This window comes from Stenella coeruleoalba, assembly GCF_951394435.1.
Source record: "Stenella coeruleoalba genome assembly, chromosome: 11".
Taxonomy (NCBI): Eukaryota; Metazoa; Chordata; class Mammalia; order Artiodactyla; family Delphinidae; genus Stenella; species Stenella coeruleoalba.
This window is the reverse complement of record NC_137157.1, coordinates 77,839,110-77,858,829: the sequence shown is the minus strand read 5'-3', so window position 1 is coordinate 77,858,829 and position 19,720 is coordinate 77,839,110. Positions and strand designations below refer to the sequence as shown.

Below are 19,720 nucleotides of genomic sequence, written 5' to 3'. Positions count from 1 at the left end.
ACTAACCTAACGTCATCTCCAGTTAACAGCTCACTTTAATAAACTGATTTAGAATCTCAAGGTAAATAGACTGATCTGAGAAGGGACTAATACCCAAATAGTGTGTTATCTCACAGTGAACATAACAAAGTACGTCAGCCTAAAGCTTCCAAAAACATCAATAATTTTTAAAGTTCATGTGAATCACATGCAAATTTCCACAGCTATTTTTCTCTGTAACTGCAAATCTAATAATTATATTCTAGGAACATAAGCAATTGCCTAGAGTAAAAAGTAATGACTGTCCCATGTGCCCACAAAGAGATATGGAAAAATGCTCACTGCCTAAATTACTTTTAAAAAATATTTTTAAAAATTACAAAATAGGGCTTCCTTGGTGGCGCAGTGGTTAAGAATCCACCTGCCAATGCAGGGGACATGCGTTCAAGCCCTGGTCCGGGAAGATCCCACATGCCACGAAGCAACTAAGCCCGTGTGCCACAACTACTGAGCCTGCACTCCAGAGCCCGCGAGCCACAACTACTGAAGCCCAGGCGCCTAGAACCCGTGCTCTGCAACGAGAAGCCACCGCAATGAGAAGCCCTCACACCGCAACGAAGAGTAGCCCCTGCTCACTGCAACTAGAGAAAGCCCGCCTGCAGCAACGAAGACCCAAGGCAGCCAAAAATAAATAAACTAAAATATATTTTTTAATTACAAAATAAAAATAGAAATTGCTGGTTTTAGGGATGTAACTGGCTTGAAAGACAGGAATGCCCTGTGAGGTGTAGATACAATTATGACAAAGGATATGTAACTGAAATTGAGTTTTAATAGCTAGAAACAGCTCTCTTAACACACAGGTGAACATTTTATGTGTGTCCCTACTTTATTTGAAATAGCAGTTCCAAGCTGGAACTGTGAATCGGTTGGGGAGATGTGGGGTTGGGGAACTTTCATCAATCCTAGAAAAATATCTTAAAGAAATTAAAGGTAAGTATAATACAAGAAATCACCAAATTGACTTGCATAGTTGCTTGGAAACAGAATTTACAAAATATTCATTACATAATTATATGCCGTGTTGCTGAAGGTCTGCTTTAGTATGTAGCTTTCATCAATGTACACCTTCCCCCCACACCTTCTCATTCTGAGTTTTACCTTAAAATCATTACACAAATAGCATAAATGAGTTACGATGTTTGGAAGAATTGTTCATCTAATTTCTTTTGATAAATATCCAGTACAACTTGGAGTTGCTGAAACAAAGCTATTAAATGTTTTGCTGATTATAATCTGCTTACAGCTTTATAAACTTGAGTCAACTGCTCAATTTTCATCACTCGTCCATTCATAACACGAAAAATACAGAATGAATCCAATCTCATACAACAATTTAGCTCCATCTGAAGCAAAGGAAATGTAACTGAGTGATAAAGATTGCTGTAGTTTTCCTAGAAGGAAAAAGAAAAATACGAGGAACTGAGCCTTATTTGGGGGTACATGATCGTAAAGGGACAAAGAAGTTGTACAATTTATTTTATTTAGAGTCCAAATGTTCAGGATTGAGACACTAAATGAGTCTTTTATGGTTTTTTTCTCTTAAAACAACACAATAAAAAAACTACAAGAAAACCAAAAAATCCAAGGCAGTTTGTTTCCTACTCTTAAAATAATGATAAGTGATACTGTCACTAAAATATTTCAAAAGGGCTGGGGGGGAACTACAATAAAGAAATTACTTGGATATTACTCCAGACATCATACCATAAGGTAGTGAACAAATAGTGATCTATTTGGATAGTGCTGACAAAAGGTGACTCACTTTGAAGGTTTGCTACAGCTCCAAATAGAAAGGGAGGAACTTAAGTACTAGGTTAAAGGGCATGATGAGATTTTTAAAGATCCTAAGAGTCATGTTTAAGTAATTTTTGAACATTCAAAATTATGCATCTCGAACTGAAGTTTAAGATTCAAAATTTTAAATTTTGAAGCAAGGGGGTTGCATATAAATTTATTTTGTTACTTGAATTACTAACCTAAGACATAAAAAGACAATGCATAACATATGTCTACTTATACCATTAAAAACTTAGGAGATCTTAGTCATTCCTTTATGAATTCCAAAATTAGTATTAAAGATTGTAAACTTTGTCTGCATTAGTAAATTATTTATTATAAAAATTCAGTGCTTTATATCATAAAATGTATACGAGAAAAGTGTAGTATTAATCACCTAAGTTGAGAATTAGAAATAATTTTGTACTTCTCATATTGAGTTAAGCTTTTACCAGGAGGTAGTCTGAGGTGTACAAATACTGTAGCAGAGAATTATTCACCTAAACGTTTCATCTCCTTTTATAGGCCAATATATGCAAACAGTTTTTAAAAAAACACATTTCACATAATTTGAGATCTCAACTCTTAAAAATATTTAGGATGGAATATATATATAGATATTATGAATGCCCTAATAAAGAGGATTGAGTAATAAAGTTGGGTATCCTACTGGAGGCACCCCAGGCACACACCAAGGCTACATGATAGGCCAGTACAGTGTTCTCTGCAATGGAAAAGAAACACTTGGTGAGGTCAAAAACTCCTAATAAATCCTAACATGCAAGTATACTTCATCATTCATCATACAAAGGGCTGGTCAGAATCTTAATACTTTGATTGCCCCAAATCTGACCCTATTTGAGGAGTTTCAGGTGGAAACCTTTCTTAACTTTTAAAATGGAAATCAATGGCAAAGTAGGATTTTGCTTCAAAGAAATTCCTTTTATAGTCAGTTTTAATGGGACAGATTAATTCCATTAAAATTTTAATATGGTATTTGGAAAACACAGAAACAATTAAAAATCATATATAAGTACGAGAATAATTTTTAAAAGCCTTCTTAAAGATACTTAACTGTCATAATCCTAACTGAAAGAAAATAATTCTAAATCAATATTTTTCCTATTAAAAAAAAAACCCTGAAACTTAATTGAACTTTCTGACAAGCAGATTCACAGAACCGACATTCAGTCTAAAACAGCTAAAATTTTAATTCTAATTAAAATTCCTTTTCCTAGTCTACCTCCATTGGAAATAATATCTGAAGAAAAGAAATGAGAAATACGGAGACGACCATTCATTATTTGGAATCTTCTGAATTCAAAAACCTTTCAAAGCATGTTTGTTACCTATATTAATCAGTTAATTTAATGGCTCAGTGATAAACTGTATATCTTAAACAATGACACTTGTTATTATCTGCAAAATACCATTCCACATAAGCTTGAATGAAAAGTAGTTTTATCAGTATTTCTCCTTCTCTCCATTACATTATCTGCCCCAACTGTTTGACTTTTCTTTTACCTTTGAAAAGAATGCAATTTGAAAAACTCTAACTTGTGATGGCCTGTTCTCTAAAAACCACCATTTTAAATCTTGTCTTTTAGTCTTGGCCTTGTTACTTACCTGGAATTTTGTCTCCCCATTTCCCTAAATGACTTAAACCATGAAGACTGGTTGATGATTCCTCTACTATCATTAAGTATTACAAAAGGAAAAATGATATTGGCACACATATTCCAAATTTAGTTTTTAACAGCACCTGAGTGATATACCCCTCTCATTATTTTCAATCTTTTATAGTGTATAAATTTAAAATCAATCCTTAAATAGTAAGAAAGCTAGACCAACACAATCTAATACAAAATCAATCACATTCAGGACATTCTGAATGCAGATACTTCTTTCATAATACAGTTTTACAGTTTAACGGACATTGTTTAATATTATAATCTCTCAGATCTGACATTACCTTGTCTTACTTAAATATTTGCCTCATGCTTCTATTTTATTTAAAGTTACCCTGTTGCCCACTCACCACAACACACACAAAATATGCTACTTATCCTCTTAATCTTTTACAGACTGGTAATTTTCATCATTAGTAGTTGATCTTTTTATTACTCACCCCCTGTTCCCAAAGTATACCAATAATAAGGATCAGATTAGGAAACTTAGCATTTTTTTAAACATGTGCTTTCTTCTCCCTGTATAAGTGCCCACTATATAATTTGTGAATGATACCTCTGTTACATATTATAGCATCTATGTACCTGCCCCTGTAAGAATTCACCTTAGTCTTTCACGACCCTGCCCTGATCAGAAAAGTCAATCGCCAGAGTTTAAAGAAAAGCAGTAACCGTCCTAAGACTGAATTATTGGATAAATGGTCTTGTCGTTATGGCTTAACAGTAATATGGCTATAACACAGGGGCCCCGCCCTCTCTTCCTTTATTAACAATGTGACCTGACCACACTTTTTAAAGTCTAGACTAGTTTTCCACATGTTTTACGTATTTTATTCTGACATCATATCTTTTAAAAACAAACAGATGCAAACATTTGCACTTATCAATGCCATTTTCTTTAGATGTGGTTTGACTTCTTCCTTCAGGCTCTTTGTCATCAAGAAGCAAGGTTTGATTTCGATACTGCCGTTGCTATGAAAATATCAGAAGGGGTCATCTTCAACGCAATATTCCAGTTGGGCTTATTCACTGATTAGATTAGCTGTATAATTTCTTCTAGGACATTTGTAACAGACACAACACACATAGGATTTCAGTTTGGGTTTTTTTCTTTTTTTTTTTTTCCCCTAGGGTGATTCCTGCTTCTCATTCATATTTTCTTTTCTTTGAATATATTGCACAATATTTTATTATTAAAAACGTTTTACATCTCAGACAAAAAGTTTTTCTCCTTTACTTGGGAGGTGCTAATGTGTATTATTTTCTAAAAGAGGTAAGTGGTTGTCTGTGTGGCCATCTTCAAAGGGAACCTAGGGAGGAATAAAAAGACCAAAGCATTAGTTTTATTCCTTACACTATTTCCTCTAAACACAACACTTTATTTTGGGCAATTTCTTTCTGGGCGCCAGGAGCTACTATTTAGATTTAACAATGATACTATGACTTAGAGATCAGCACCATTTATACTACACCACTTACAGAACTGACGGGTTTGTAGGCTCCAAGTCTGAAACGACAGTAAATTATTTCGACTATAAACTTTCCAATTCCATGTAACATGCCTGTAATAAAAAATAAGTTTATGTTTTTAATTAAATTATGCTTTTAATGAAATTTCTTCCTAAGTTATTCATTTCCTAATTTTGTAAGTAAGAATAAAAAACTATTATAAAGGAATAGATAAGGAAGGAAACAGTTTGCTTTATTCACTTCCACAGTCAAAAATATCAAGACAATTGAATTTTAAAATAAATGAATTTCTTTTCAAAATCACAAAGCCACATAATTCATGACCTTGACAAAGCAATCTTTTCAAAGGTGCTTAATATGTCTCACACCTACACAATTTTGAAAAATAAATACTACTAGCACCATAAATTTAAATGAATCTAAATAAAGCAGTGATAAAAACTTTCATAAGAAAAGCTATTCATCCATTTTAAAAATATAATTCAAACTATATAAACCCCATGTAATATTAAATAGAGGTTAGGATAAAAAAGGAACTGTTTCCTTATCTATTATACTCAACTATCAAATTTTCAGAATTACAATTCTGCAAGTTATCTTTGAGAGAATCCCATAATCTTATGGCGAAAAGACCAAAAGTCATAAAAACATTACTGACTAAAAATTTGGTTTCACATATTTCACAGTTCAACATACCATAAAATACAATTTTACGTTGTGTACAGTTAAAAATACCTTAACTGAAAAAGAAAATTTACATTCAAAGTATCTACTATTTCTAGGCATTTTCTCATCTAATCCTATAACACACTTGCAAGTTAGATATTATTATTCTCATTTTTATATAGAGAAAACAATTTCAGAAAATTTAGGTGACCTACACAAAGCTATCACCATGTAAATGACAGAACTTGGGTCCAATCCTAGGCTCTCTCTAGCACACTAAGTAATCTCCCATAAATCACTGAATGCAGTGAACTTAGTTATGTGTAACGCTTAATCAATACAATTTTTGAGGTTTGAAATTAAATCTTAAAGAAAAAGTTCTTTAAGTATCAAAACATGAGAATGTGTATATTTCTTTCCCCTTTTAAGTAAAAGCATCTTGATTTTTAATGTTAGCAGAACTTTTAGAAATTAGACAAAAAAAGGAATGAATCTTAACCTGTTGTTGAAAAGATTCCTCCAACAATACCACAAAGCCTTACAAAAAACTGCCAGAATGGCATATGCTCCTCAGTAACTGTCACCATAAGAGAGCTGAGATCATATTTCATAAAAATCCCAGAGACTCCATGGCTGCCTGCAGCATGGTTAATGACACGTTCCTAAAGGAAGGCAAAAGGAAGGGGAGAGAGAGGAGGAAGAGACAAACAGGATTCACATCATTAGGTTACTTGTATACAGTCAATATGAAGCCCTCCAGCCCTCCTGAACAAGAGGGACATCCAAATCTCTTTATGAATTGTCCTACTAGACCAAGCTCTCCAGAAATAAGCAAATTATTCTGTATTCTTTGTATGGTTAGCTTTTGAAGCAATCAAAAGAACAGAATCATTTTTTACTGTTTTCTCAAAAAGGTCACTTTACATCTACAAGGTTTCTACTAAACTCAAGAGTTTATATGGCACATTCCTCATTGACCAAATCAATGAAAACTACATTCCTATTTTGACATACTTTTTGTATTATTTCTTTGCTAAGAATTTACAAAATAATTCTATCTACTTCCTGTCATTTGAATGATAATATTTAAAACCAATTTCAATTGCTGTTGTTCATTTTAAACTATATGAGATGGAGTACAGGAAGAAAACATAATACATTAATTTGAAAGATATCAATATCTGAGCTACTGGTTCAGTTTTTAAAGGAAATTTTTCTTGAAAGGAGCGTAACTAAAATAATAAACCTACCACAGTGTGCACACTGAGTGAGAATATATTGTTTCATTCCATTCTGTTTACACTTCAAAACTCAAGTTTGCAAATTTCTATTATAGCATGAAACAACTATGCTACCACAGTGCTTTGCTATGATTTTTGTGTCAGGCCCTACCTGTTTTTACTAAACTGTAACTAAACTGCAAGCTTTAGGAAGACAAGTAACGTGGGAAATTAAAACAATTTCATGTGGGCATTACAAAACCTCTTTGCCTATTAGCACAACAGAGCCTTATAAGACATTGATCAAGTTTCCAATATAAAGTGACTTCATCTTTAAGTTCTGATAAGTTCAATATTTTGCCAAAATTATAAATATATTGTCATCACCTATGTGAGTGGATATTGTTTTAGGGATCACGGTGTCTACATAACAAAAGACTCATAATGATTCGCTTTTGGTCTAGGACCAATGAAGGTCAGCCCTGTCCTTCTCAACCTCCACTCTACCAACTCCAGTTACTCCTTTTTTTTTTAAGTGAAATACAACCACTGTAGTTGTCCTATCAGTACTAACACATCCCACAAAGGTCAAATGCTCTGTGATTCTTTTTTTTTTTCTTGTTAATTTATTTTTGTTATACATCCTGGAGATAATTTCGTATCAGTATATAGATATCTTTCTGTCTCTTTTTTTTAAAGTTGCATGTTCCTCCATTGTGTCGATGTATCACTTGGGTTGCTTCCAGTCTTCTGTCATTACAAGTAACAAAACGAATAATCTCATATACAACATCACTTTTTTTCCACCGTATCTTTGGATTTAATTTCTAGAAGTGGGATTGCTGGGTCAAAAGGTAAATGCATATGTCATTTTGCAGATATTGCCAAACTCCCTTCCAAGAGACTATGCCATTTTCCTTAGCAATGTATGCATGCCTGTTTTCCCCAAAGTCGTGCTGCTGTGTAGACTGCCTGACCTTCAGGTGTTGCTAACCTTAGTGAGAAATGGTTATCTCCCCACCCATAAAGAAATGCTAAAAAGCACAATATATACTTGTAGACACTTTACCTAGTTTCTCTCTCTCTGCATGTGAGCATGCGCACACACACACACACACACGGAGTTACACATACTTGATTTTTCCTCCTGAACCATTTGAAAAGTTATAAACACATGACACTTCACCCCTAAAAACTTTAGTATTTAGTTTCCCAAGAATAAGGAAAACTCTACAATTACTGAGGACATAGTCAACACAAGTTATAAGACTATCAAAGGAAAATTTCATATGGAGGAAAGCAAATTTTATTTTATTTTTCTTTTTTTTGCTGTACACGGGCCTCTCACTGCTGTGGCCTCTCCCGTTGTGGAGCACAGGCTCCGGACGCGCAGGCTCAGCGGCTCTGGCTCACGGGCCCAGCCGCTCCACGGCTCGTGGGATCCTCCTGGACCGGGGCACGAACCTGTGTCCCCTGCATCGGCAGGCGGACTCTCAACCACTGCGTCACCAGGGAAGCCCGAAAGCAAATTTTTAAAAGCACTTAAATTCTGGAATTCTTCTGGATACTAGTATTTGAATATTCACCATTCTTGAACACAATAAGAAAACATAGCTTATAAAAATAAAGAATTAACAACAAAAAGAATGAAAGAAAGAAAGAAAACATGGTCCCAGAGTAAGTGAGAAATCTGTTAAACTGCCCAATTCCAAAATTCTGCTTCTCATTATCAATATTTACTTATAAGGCCACTCCACCCTAAGGTTGCAGAACGTCTGTCCTCTCAATCAGATGAATATGAAGCCCTAAATTAGGAAGGCAAACCCTCTAAATCTGCTATCTGAGTCACAATAACCATGCGTGTCCCAGGGTAGATACATTAAGTAAAAAATAAATAACAGAGAAATCAGAAAATCTGCTGGCAGATTTAAAAAAAACTGCTTATACCAGTACATGGGAAAACAAGTATTAAGATATTAAGAGTAAAATAATTAATATCATAGTTTAATAATTTTTTACTAATTGAATGGAAAACATTCCAGATTTTTTAAATCTACTTCTTTTCTTACTCTAAAACATACTTAATACCCATTTCTGATATTTTATTGACTTAAAATAAAATGTCAATGCATTTCAAATTTTAAATGGGGGAGGGCATTACCTGAAACTCCAAACTAATTTTGTAGCGGGACTATAAAATGCTTTAAAAAAATAATTTTACCAGTTGGATTCAACTTACCCTTTCTGTCACAGAAAACTGATGGGTGTCTGCTGAAATTTTATATGTATGGAGTTTTGTTGGCACGATTGTAATAAAATATTGGAACATCTGGTTGTCTAGAATAAAAACAAAATGTAGGTTTTTTTCATCAATCCAGTAGCAATGAAACTACTGCCAAATACATCAGCCTTCTATTAAATACATCTAATCTGAAATTTAATGCTACTTATAACTTAATGTCTAACAAAAAAATATTATAAAAGAATCAATGAAAGCAATATATTCACATTTGGTAAAACAAGTTCTCAGTAAGCATAAAATAGTCACACAGACACACACACACATCTATTAGAAGATGTCAAAAAAGATGAGCTAGTTATCTAGTTAGATATCTTTTATAATCGTTATCATCCTTTTATAAAATATGGAAAATAAAAGCATTTCTTTATAGTACAGAAACTAATAAAAATAAAGTTATAATAGCATAACCACCACAAGACACATTTTCAGTTTCTACTAATATCTGAACAGAAATAAATAAACCAAAACTGAATTAGCTATTGGATATATAAACCAAAATGTAGCCTTTGGATAAATACAAAGAATCAATACTACAGTAGGAAAATAAGCAAAGAAACTACTCAATGATGGCCTGGGGTTACTACGTAATCAAAATGATCATATTTATATAGTCATTAGGCATTTATAGGTTTAATACAAGTCATAAACACCAGTATATTACTAATTATTAATTAATTTTAAGCAATTAACAGTTCACATAATACAAAACATGTTAATTCTCTAGGTCTACATTCTAGAAAATTTAGAACTAGATACATCTATCTATAGTTTCAGCTAGGTTAAGTGAATAGGGCCTCATTACGTTTGCGATGTACTTCACGTCACATGGTGATAACTGTCTATGACAACTGAGTACATGAATAAAATATATAAATTTTAAATGTATGGTTTGATAAATTTTGACAAATGTTTTTATCCATACAATCACCACCACTATCAAAATATAAAACATTTTAATCACCCCAAAGAGTTCCTTTGAACCCCTTTTTAGTCAATCCCTTCTACCTCTGGTCCTAGGCCAACCACTAATCTACCTTCTATTGTTACAGACTCGTTTTGCCTATTCTAGAATTGCATATAAATGGAGGTATACAGTATGTACTTTCATGTGTCTAGCATGAATTAATTTTTATTTTTATTTCCATCAGTTCAATTTCTCTGTCTCTTATCTCACTGTAATTCAGAATAGGAGAGGGAAAGTTAAAATTGTAGATAGAAGGGAGAGGTAAGACTAATGGTCTCTTCAACACTAACATTAAACAAGTTTCTAACAAAATAAAGCAAAGCCTGTTTCAACTTCACCATTTCTTATTTCACCTACCACTATAACTACCACTTGTACCACTATAACTTTCAAAAACATAAAACAGTTCTTGGCCAGTTCTATTATTAATTTCAACTTAAATCCTAAATATTACCACAGATAATGTTAGAGCAAGTGTGTCAACTTTGTCCACCACCAATAAATGGCTTATCAATTGTGGACGATCTTTCATCCTTTGAGTTGTTCTCTGATGTAAAGTGAACTGCTCAATCTGTGCTTATTTTTGAGGTGTTTTACAAATATCTCTATTACGTCATAAACAAAAATAAGCTAAAAATGAGCGGAGAAGGTGTTCAAGTACGAAGTATTTATGAAAAAGAAGATGAAATTGAGAGTGGTGAGGTTATAACCAATGCTGTACACATGGGTGGGATAATTAGACTTGAGGGAAAAAAATGAGAGACAAAGGAAATCTCACCACGTGCGGAATGAAGTCCGATGCAATGAACAGTAGCCAAAGCGGGTCAAAGAAACTTGACAGGGAAAATTGGAAACCTTTTAAGCTATGGAGAGAGAACTGCTGAAGACCTATTTGTCTAATATATAAGTCTGTTAGATAACTTAATGGCCAGGCAGGGGGAAAATGCTCTTGCATTAGATTTTGTTGCAAGCCACAAACTGTTCCAAAGGCTATAGGTCTGTCCAAATCTGCACAGCATTAAACATGTCACTGCTAAGTAATCCCCTCAAAATTCCTACATGAAGGAGAGGGTAGTTACCTGAATCCAACAGATCTGTAATGCTGAATTTTTTCTTTATCGAAAAAGAGGCCCAATAGAACATATATTAGGAAGGAGAAGAGTATACCTGCTTTAAAGCTTTGAATAACCTACTGACATTCATCTCATGCCATTTTATAAAATAATTCTAAACACCTCTTAGTCTTCCTGAACATGTAAATTTAAAGAGCCTTTTGAAAACTAATCTGTTCATATTTAGATCTGCTTCTTTACAAAAATGTATAGTTCATTTCAGCATCTTGAAACAAAGTATTAACCAACATGTTTTCAATTGCGCATCTCTTGTAATATTTAATGTATTTTGGTGTAGAATGAACACATACTTAAAGATGAGATTACACAGAACAACGCTTGTAATTCTCAGAATGTTTCTACTCACACATTTCCAAATTTAGTACTCTCAAGCTTCCTTGAGTGAAACATTCCCACACAAACATAAAATACTCATGAATTCTAAATAAAACATGTTTAATGTATGATTACGACACTATGCTAAAAGAGTAAAATACTGAAAAGAACATGAATAAATCTATTTGAATTAATAAAAAATGAAATCCTTAATTACAGTTTTGCAAAGGCTAGAATTCCTAGTGGCACAGGAAGCTTTAGACGTCCTTAAGGCATATAATATGACTATTTAAGAAGAAAGGCAACCAAAAATCTTCAAAAAACAAACATCAGAAACCAAAAAACCTTTTAATTCCTTAATAATCCATCCATATTTGCATAAACTGAAATTTTAAATGGAATAGATGGTTAAAACAAACAGTAATAAAAGGTATCTGTACTACTTCTGACTGTGTTAATACCAAACCATTCTAGAAGAACTCTAGGTTTCTGATGTTTGTAAAATTCTCTAGAGAGGTTTCTGATATGGTAAATATTGTATAGATTTTAGAACTCTGAACCTACACAAAGAAGAAAATTTTTCTTATAATGTTCAAACTTTCTTTTGTTCTTATTCTTTCTTTGTTGAACATGAAAAAGCAGTTATGCCCTCTTAATACATTAACCTTTCATATACTTAGAGAGCCTTTAAATTCTACTCCTTCTCCTGACTACTTCTGACTAATTTCTTATTCTGTTCCATGGCTCATTTTTTACCATTTAAAATTCATCCACTACTAGAACAAATTCTCTTACACACATCTCCACTTAAAGATGATCAGCCATTTAAACCACTTCAAGATTTATCCGTTTATCTGTTACAAGGGGGTTAAGGAAGAGGTTTATTTAAAATGTATTAATATCAAAGTTATAAGAACTATTTGCTTACATGCAAATTCCAACAGTAATTATTAAATACTTACGATCGAATGCAATTTTTTCAGTTCCATCTAAAGGATTAATAATTCCTGGAACAAGCTCTCCAAAAGACAAATGATCTATTCTATGAGAAAAATTGTAAGCTAAGAGGCAAAAAAAAAAAAAAAATTAAGTAGAGAAATTAAATTATTCAAAACTACATATTACAGATTAGTTCACATTCTTACCTATTCTCAAATGAAAATATCTAAAATCTGCTGGTATAATAATATAGTATTTAAAAACATACTATTTTAAGAAAAATGCATGCAAATATGTGGGAATTGTATGTATAGAGGTAAACACATTCTGATAAAATGCTATATCGCAAATTTCATAATTATATACAAATTAATATCTAAGAAATAATATGACATCTAATTCTGATAAACAAAAAAATAAGTCTTTTCTAGTCCAAATCATCATATAGAAACAGGATTGTGTTAGAAGAACTGAGATGATGTCCATGAAACTGATCAGGTATATTTTTAATACACACTATTGCTTTAGCACATTTATGTAACTAAACTTGTTTTTTATGGAATTTATTACTTGTTTTTGTTGTCTAAAGGAGACTTTAAAAACTAAGTTTTATGATAATCATTACACAAAACTAACTTGAATACTTTATATATGTGTGTAAATGTCCATATTTAAATTTACATATTTAAACAAGTTTCAAATATATTCTCTTCACTATCTGTAAAAACTATCAGAAAAAAAAAAAATTAGCAGAAATGTGTACTAAGTGATATAAAGCACACCAAGGGTGCTTCTCCCTACCTCAGCAACTTCTGAGCTATGGCTAAAAAGAAATATAGGTAGCTTAAAGACAAGAGAAAATGGATTAGTCAATAAGTTAGATCATTTATTTTCTCCTTTAGATATCTTCTTTCGGCATACCCCACTTCCAAAGCCCTACCTCGCACCTGCACTAAAAATTAAAAAACACACTTTTTTTGCAAGGACATCTTCACAGAAAGAAATTTCAGAAACTGCTTACAGTCGTGGTTGACAAGTGCTGCCAAGTGTGCATGACCTCGGGGATGTGGAATTGCCCTGAAAGGAGGAAGAAAAGATTAAAGTAATAACATTTAAATATATAACTAATTAAAATCATAAAGGGGATCTTTCCTAAGTTATATAATTTTCTTAGTATAATATAATATAACAACATACTTGGCCCATGATTTAAGTAGGTAAATCTCATCTCAGTAATGCAATAAACTGGGGGTTGGCAAACGTTTTCTGTAAAGAGTCAGACAGTAAATATTTTAGGTTTTGTGGGCCAAGATGCAAAACTGAAGATATTATGTAGTTACATAACAAGAGAGAAAACAAATTTTTACAAACTTATTAATGAAATTCAAATTATAATAGTAGTAATTGAGTACTTTTTTGGAATCCAGGTATTTTTGCTGGGAGATAACATTTTGCTTAACTGGGGTTTAGAGTTGACATTCCCGATTTTCAAAATCCCAGATAAGATAAGGATAGGATACAAACCAAATGCCTTTCCATTTGGCCTCTCTTATTGATAAGATGAGTTATCACATGGAGAGGTAAGTGAAATTGAGAACAAAGGCCAAAATATAGAAGTTCTTCCAATATTTGTCAACGTTTCCCTCTTTCAGTTAGTTTTGGAGTAGGATATTGTTTTTATTCAGAAGTGCAATAAAACCTTCTAAATTTCTTTGAGCCAACTATCATTTGTTGACTATATGATACCAAGAAATTCTAAGGTTCCCATCTACAGGTTGGGGATGGAGAGAATAGGCCCTGGCAACAGTAACAAAACAACAAAACATGAATGTTAAGAAGAGTGGGATAACAAAGACAAAGCAGGGAATTCCCTGGCAGCCCAGTGGTTAGGACTCAGCACTTTCACTGCCGAGGGCCCGGGTTTAACCCCTGGTTGAGGAAGTAAGATCTCACAACCCATGTGGCACGGCCAAAAAAACAAAACAAAGACAAAGCAAATGCCTGATTTGATCTGATCACTGTAAACACTGAAATAATTTTGCATAGAAGTCTAATGCTGTCTCTATATATTTAAAAAATCTCCAGCCACGCTCTGTCCTGCTCTATGGCCTTTCCCTCAGTCTAGATGCCATTCTCTCCTTTTATATATAAAATTCCTAACCATCCATTAGTGTTCAAAGGTTTCCCTCAATAAAGCCTCCACTGACTTGCAGAGTAGGTCAGGTACCTTGTTATATAGTTTCTTATCAGCCATAGTTTTCCTTTATAACTTCAATACAACTATAATTAAATAATTATTAGTGTAATTCACTGTTTAAAATTCAGATTCTCTCACAGAATGTCAGCATCATAAGGGCAAAAACCCTTTCTCTGTTTTTCACTGCTTTATCTTTAGTATCTACCATGGTACTTTGCACATAGCAAGTACTCAAAAAATACTCTTCTTTTGCAATGAAGAATTGTTCAGCTTTGCAAGTCTAGATGGAAGGAAGGAAGGCAGGGAGAAAAGCAGAGAAAGAGAGAGGAGATAATCAGAGAATCTATTTATTCATTCAGGAATTTACTAAGTGTTTATTATATGACAGTTTCTGTGTTGGGTTCTGCTCATGAAGGCAGGTGGTCTGATATTTTTCCTTAACATTTACCCAATTTAACTTTATCCCAGACATATTTCTAACTACATCAAAATACTTGTCTCGTACTGGTCAGGGATTATATTTTGATGAGGATCACCAAAAGGAAAAACAAAACAAAAACCTAATATCCAACAAAATGAACAAATTAATGAAATGTCTAGGTAAGAGCTTTCTGGCTACTAAAACTTGGCAAGCTGAAGGTTTTAATTCATATTTACCTACAACTTATATACTTTAATATATGAAATATGACATGACTATTTTTCTTTTGTTTTGAAGCAGTAGTTTTTAAAGTTAGTAGTCTTCTCTATCCTGAGGTTGAAGGCTGAAGACATAAAAAATATACATTTTAAGAGTTCTCTAGTGGTTAGTTATATATTATTTGATTAACAAAGAATTTACTTTTAACCAAACTGCCAACTTGTTTAAAGTATTTTCAGTAAGTGAAAAGAACATACTTGCCCACAGTTATGTGAAAATTCCCCGCTACTTTATTGACATATAGATGACCACGAATTCTGCAAGCATCTGGAGGCTGTGATGAATCATCTTCCCTGTTACAACAAGATACATTTGAATTACTTACAGTGTATTCAATATAGTCACCATATTTCTGGTGAGAAAATTTTATAGATGGGAAAAAAAAAATCCCTAAAGATCAATTTTTAGATAATGTTCTAAATGTCAAAAGTAGAATAGCAGTTTTTTGAAGTCTACACTTTTATTAAAAAACAACTACAAAATGAAAAAAATTATATAATTATTATATATATATTATTTACACAAATATAAAATTTCAAGGTCATTCAAATTTAACCAGAGGACTAAGTCTAATGAGAGAAGAAAAATTAAAAGTAAAGAATTACTAGTCCAACAAAGACATGCTTTTATCATGTTTCTGGTACTTTAGGGGAACAGGAAGCGTTGGGAAAAAGAATGAGTAAGGGAAGGGCATGCCACTTAACTTCAAATAGACAATAACATTTTCTTCCTAAGCAAATGTAAAACCTCTGTATATTTTTAAATTTAAATGATCATTTTCATGATTATAGCATTTCCAAATATCAGCTCTTCTAATCTATAAAAGAGACAAAAAGTGAAATAAAAACATGAAATTCCTAACAAAACTTTATACATCTTCATAATGGTAAATGCAATTAATTTGTTCTTGAAACCTAGTACAATTTTATATGAAGGTATACCATACACACATAAAAATGAAAATAATATTTGGGATAATCCTGATCAGTATCATAGGCCATAAATTTAAGAGTAAAAAAGACATCTTGAGACTTCCCTGGCGGTCCAGTGGTTAAGATTCCGCGCTTCCACTGCAGGGGGTGCGGGTTCAATCCCTGGTTGGGGAACTAAGATCCCATATGCCGCACGGTGCGGCCAAAAAAAAAAAAAAGACATCTCATCATACAGAATGATTACATTTTCTCTAAGAAATATAAGATTCAGAGGAGTAAACCAATACTAAAATTATGTCACAATAAATTCTTTTTTTTTTCTTTTTTTTTTTTTTTGTGGTACGCGGGCCTCTCACTGTTGTGGCCTCTCCCGTTGCGGAACACAGGCTCCGGACGCGCAGGTTCAGTGGCCATGGCTCACGGGCCCAGCCGCTCTGCGGCATGTGGGATCTTCCCGGACCAGGGCACGAACCCATGTCCCCTGCATCGGCAGGCGGACTCTCAAGCACTGCGCCACCAGGGAAGCCCCAATAAATTCTTAATAAATAGTCTCACAAAATCTCCCACCTTGGTGGAAGTGCTGTTGATGCACTTTTAAAAGCACTTTTAAAGATCACATCTTGAAGTGAATGTTCTTCTTGCAGTCTACTCTGAATCAGCTGTAGCATCCTAAATACAAAAACAAGCAATAGTTAACAAATACAGTAAGACACACAGAGAAAGCCAACACTATTTTAAAAATAACACTGGTAGTTGACTTAGCTAAGCCATACATTTATTATTACATAACTTTATTCTAAAATAAAGTCCCAAGTATTCTTTGGTCATTTCCTTGAAAGCAGGAAAAGTGAGGGAGTATGGCTAGAGGTGTAACAGCTGGGGTCCTTAAGTCTGTCTAATTCCATCAGTAATGAATGTGTGGACACTAATTACATGTCCATTATTGGTGGAATCAGGGTCACCAAGAAAGAACTTCTGTTCACCTGAATATCTAAATTCATCTTTCATGCATGCACGCAGCAATAACAAAATTCTTAGTTTTTGTCGGGCACTGAATAAAGTGTTACAGATACAAAGAATGAGACAAATAAGGGGCCACATAATAGATGTGATGGACTTAAAGGGGCATGTTACTGGGGGTTAAATCCACACAGGAGCATCCAATTCTCATTACAAACCAGGCCACAGTTAATATCACCTAGTGTCTGCCTTTTCCAAAGAAACCTGAACTTTATCCTATGACAAGACCATTCTAAACAAACTATTATATTCTACCTATAATTTTTAAAAAGAACATCAGCATATAAAGTATAGGATTATAGAGAACAAAGTATTCATTTGAGAACTCATGCTTAGATTTTCTTTTTAAATATACTTTGCCACTAAAAACACATTATTTGCTTGAAGATTTTTTTTTTTTACAAAATTGTTGCATTTACATAACTCATGAAATTACTTATTCTGAAGAACAAAACCAAGAATAAAATTATTTCTTCTCTCTAATATTTCTAACATTTTCAACAATAACTTTGTATCTTTAGATATAATCCTATTTTATATCCTTTAATCTATCTTTATATAACTAACATCCAAAGTCACCTGTATCACAGTTCAAACTCAGCAAGTACAAAATTTACACCCAGAGGGAAAGGAGGGATGAATAGACAAAACTGGGAATTTTCAGGGCAGTAAAACTACAGGTACTGTAATGGTGAGTACATGTTATTATGTATTTGTTAAAACTCAAAGAGTGTACATCTCCAAGAGTGAACTCTAACGTAAACTATGGACTCTGGGCAATAATGATGTGTTCATGTAGGTGCATAGACTGTAAGAAATGTACTACTCTGGTGTGGGATATTGATAACAATGGAGGCTGTACACGGGTGGGGGCAGGGGATATTTGGGTACTCTGTACTTTTCACTCAGTTTTGCTGTAAACCTAAAAATACTCTTAAAAAGTCTTTAAAATATATATATATATATATATATATATATATACACACACATAAATAACTTGGAAAAATTATTAACAAACATAGGAACTTAAAGAAGAAGCAAATGTAAATGAGAATATATTTCACATCCCATCATAATGATATAATAAACATTTTTTAGAAGTGCAAGCGAGAGATAAAGATAAAATACGTATGTACCACCCACTAAGAACACTGGTAACAGGCCTATTTAAAATAAAAAGTCATTTTTATACTGTAAATTTAGTATAAATAAAAAACAGTAATCAGGAAGGCTATGTCTAGGCTTTGAGATTTCCTTTTACTAAAGGAAAGAGATTAATTGGGATCCTAAATATTTTAAGAAAGCAGAACAATTGAAAGACAACTTAAATATCTTTTAGCAAATTCTACAGGTAAAGAACGTTTTGGTATGCACATTATTCAGGTTGTTAGGTCTTAGGCATCTCTAATCCATTCAAGAATATTTGTTTAGAAGCAGAACATGATAATCTAGGAAGCTTCAAGAGGCCAGATCCCATCTTCAGATTTACATGTACAAAGACTTAAAATCTTTAGATCTAATGCTAACAGAAATTGAAAGCTTCATATTTTTGCATGTCTTGTATTTCCAGAGTTCAACTTTTATTGCTTGGTCAGTGGGAAAAGAGGTTGATGACACCAAACTGTATGCTGTATGTGTGTCTTCTGTTTCCAGAGTTTAACTTTTAGTGCTGGGCAGTGGGAAAAGAGGTTGATGACACCAAACTCGTGTGTGTGTGTGTGTGTGTGTGTGTGTGTGTGTGTGTGTGTGTGTGTGTGTGTGTGTGTGTGTGTGTGTGTGTGTGTGTACGTGTATAACTTCTGCCTCAAATATACCAATAAATACCCAAGTTTATATTCCATATATAAAAGGATGTAGAAAATTCTACTACGATGGAAAATGTCTATCATTTTAACAGTAAAAACACAATCTCTTCTCTCACTTACTACTAGTCTTGAACACTAAATAAAATTCTAGATGAAAGGAGACTTCTCACTTTAACATTTCTGGAATAAAGTAATGTATTTCATCTCTGGATGGCTCTCTACTAAAAGCGCTAGAAGCCCAGAGACACCTAATATTCAGTTATTTTGTTCAATACATTCGTTTCAACTTTAATTTTAAAAGCTCTCCAAATGGTGAAAGTAGAAATTAAAAGAGAAAGGCCTTTGAAATGTACTTAGGGACTAGAAAGAAACAAAAAAAAAATTGGTAAAAAAATTTTTTTGTAATAATCTTAAATTAGGTAATGCCTTTTTAAGCATAAGACATAGTCTAGAAAACAAAAAGAAAGAAAAGAGTGGGGATGGGGTAACTATTTAAAACAAAGAACTAATTTCTTTAATATACAAAAAATTGGGCTTCCCTGGTGGCGCAG

The 19,720-nt window shown here is 33.1% G+C and overlaps 1 protein-coding gene across 2 annotated transcripts in view; it reads right to left on the bottom strand.

The window, feature by feature from the left end:
* Nucleotides 1-3,551: 3,551 nt before the first annotated feature.
* The window catches only part of ERGIC2 (ERGIC and golgi 2), a 37,134-nt gene continuing 20,965 nt past the window's right edge, over nt 3,552-19,720 (bottom strand). For both annotated transcript variants that reach the window (XM_079936103.1, XM_079936104.1), the window contains exons 7-14: nt 16,912-17,013; nt 15,610-15,705; nt 13,537-13,592; nt 12,539-12,637; nt 9,102-9,199; nt 6,142-6,304; nt 4,986-5,068; nt 3,552-4,816 (exon numbers count right to left, since the gene is read on the bottom strand). In XM_079936103.1, coding sequence (XP_079792229.1) covers nt 4,754-4,816; nt 4,986-5,068; nt 6,142-6,304; nt 9,102-9,199; nt 12,539-12,637; nt 13,537-13,592; nt 15,610-15,705; nt 16,912-17,013 — 760 coding nt within the window. In that variant the 3' untranslated portion in view covers nt 3,552-4,753. The remainder of the gene's footprint in view (nt 4,817-4,985; nt 5,069-6,141; nt 6,305-9,101; nt 9,200-12,538; nt 12,638-13,536; nt 13,593-15,609; nt 15,706-16,911; nt 17,014-19,720) is intronic.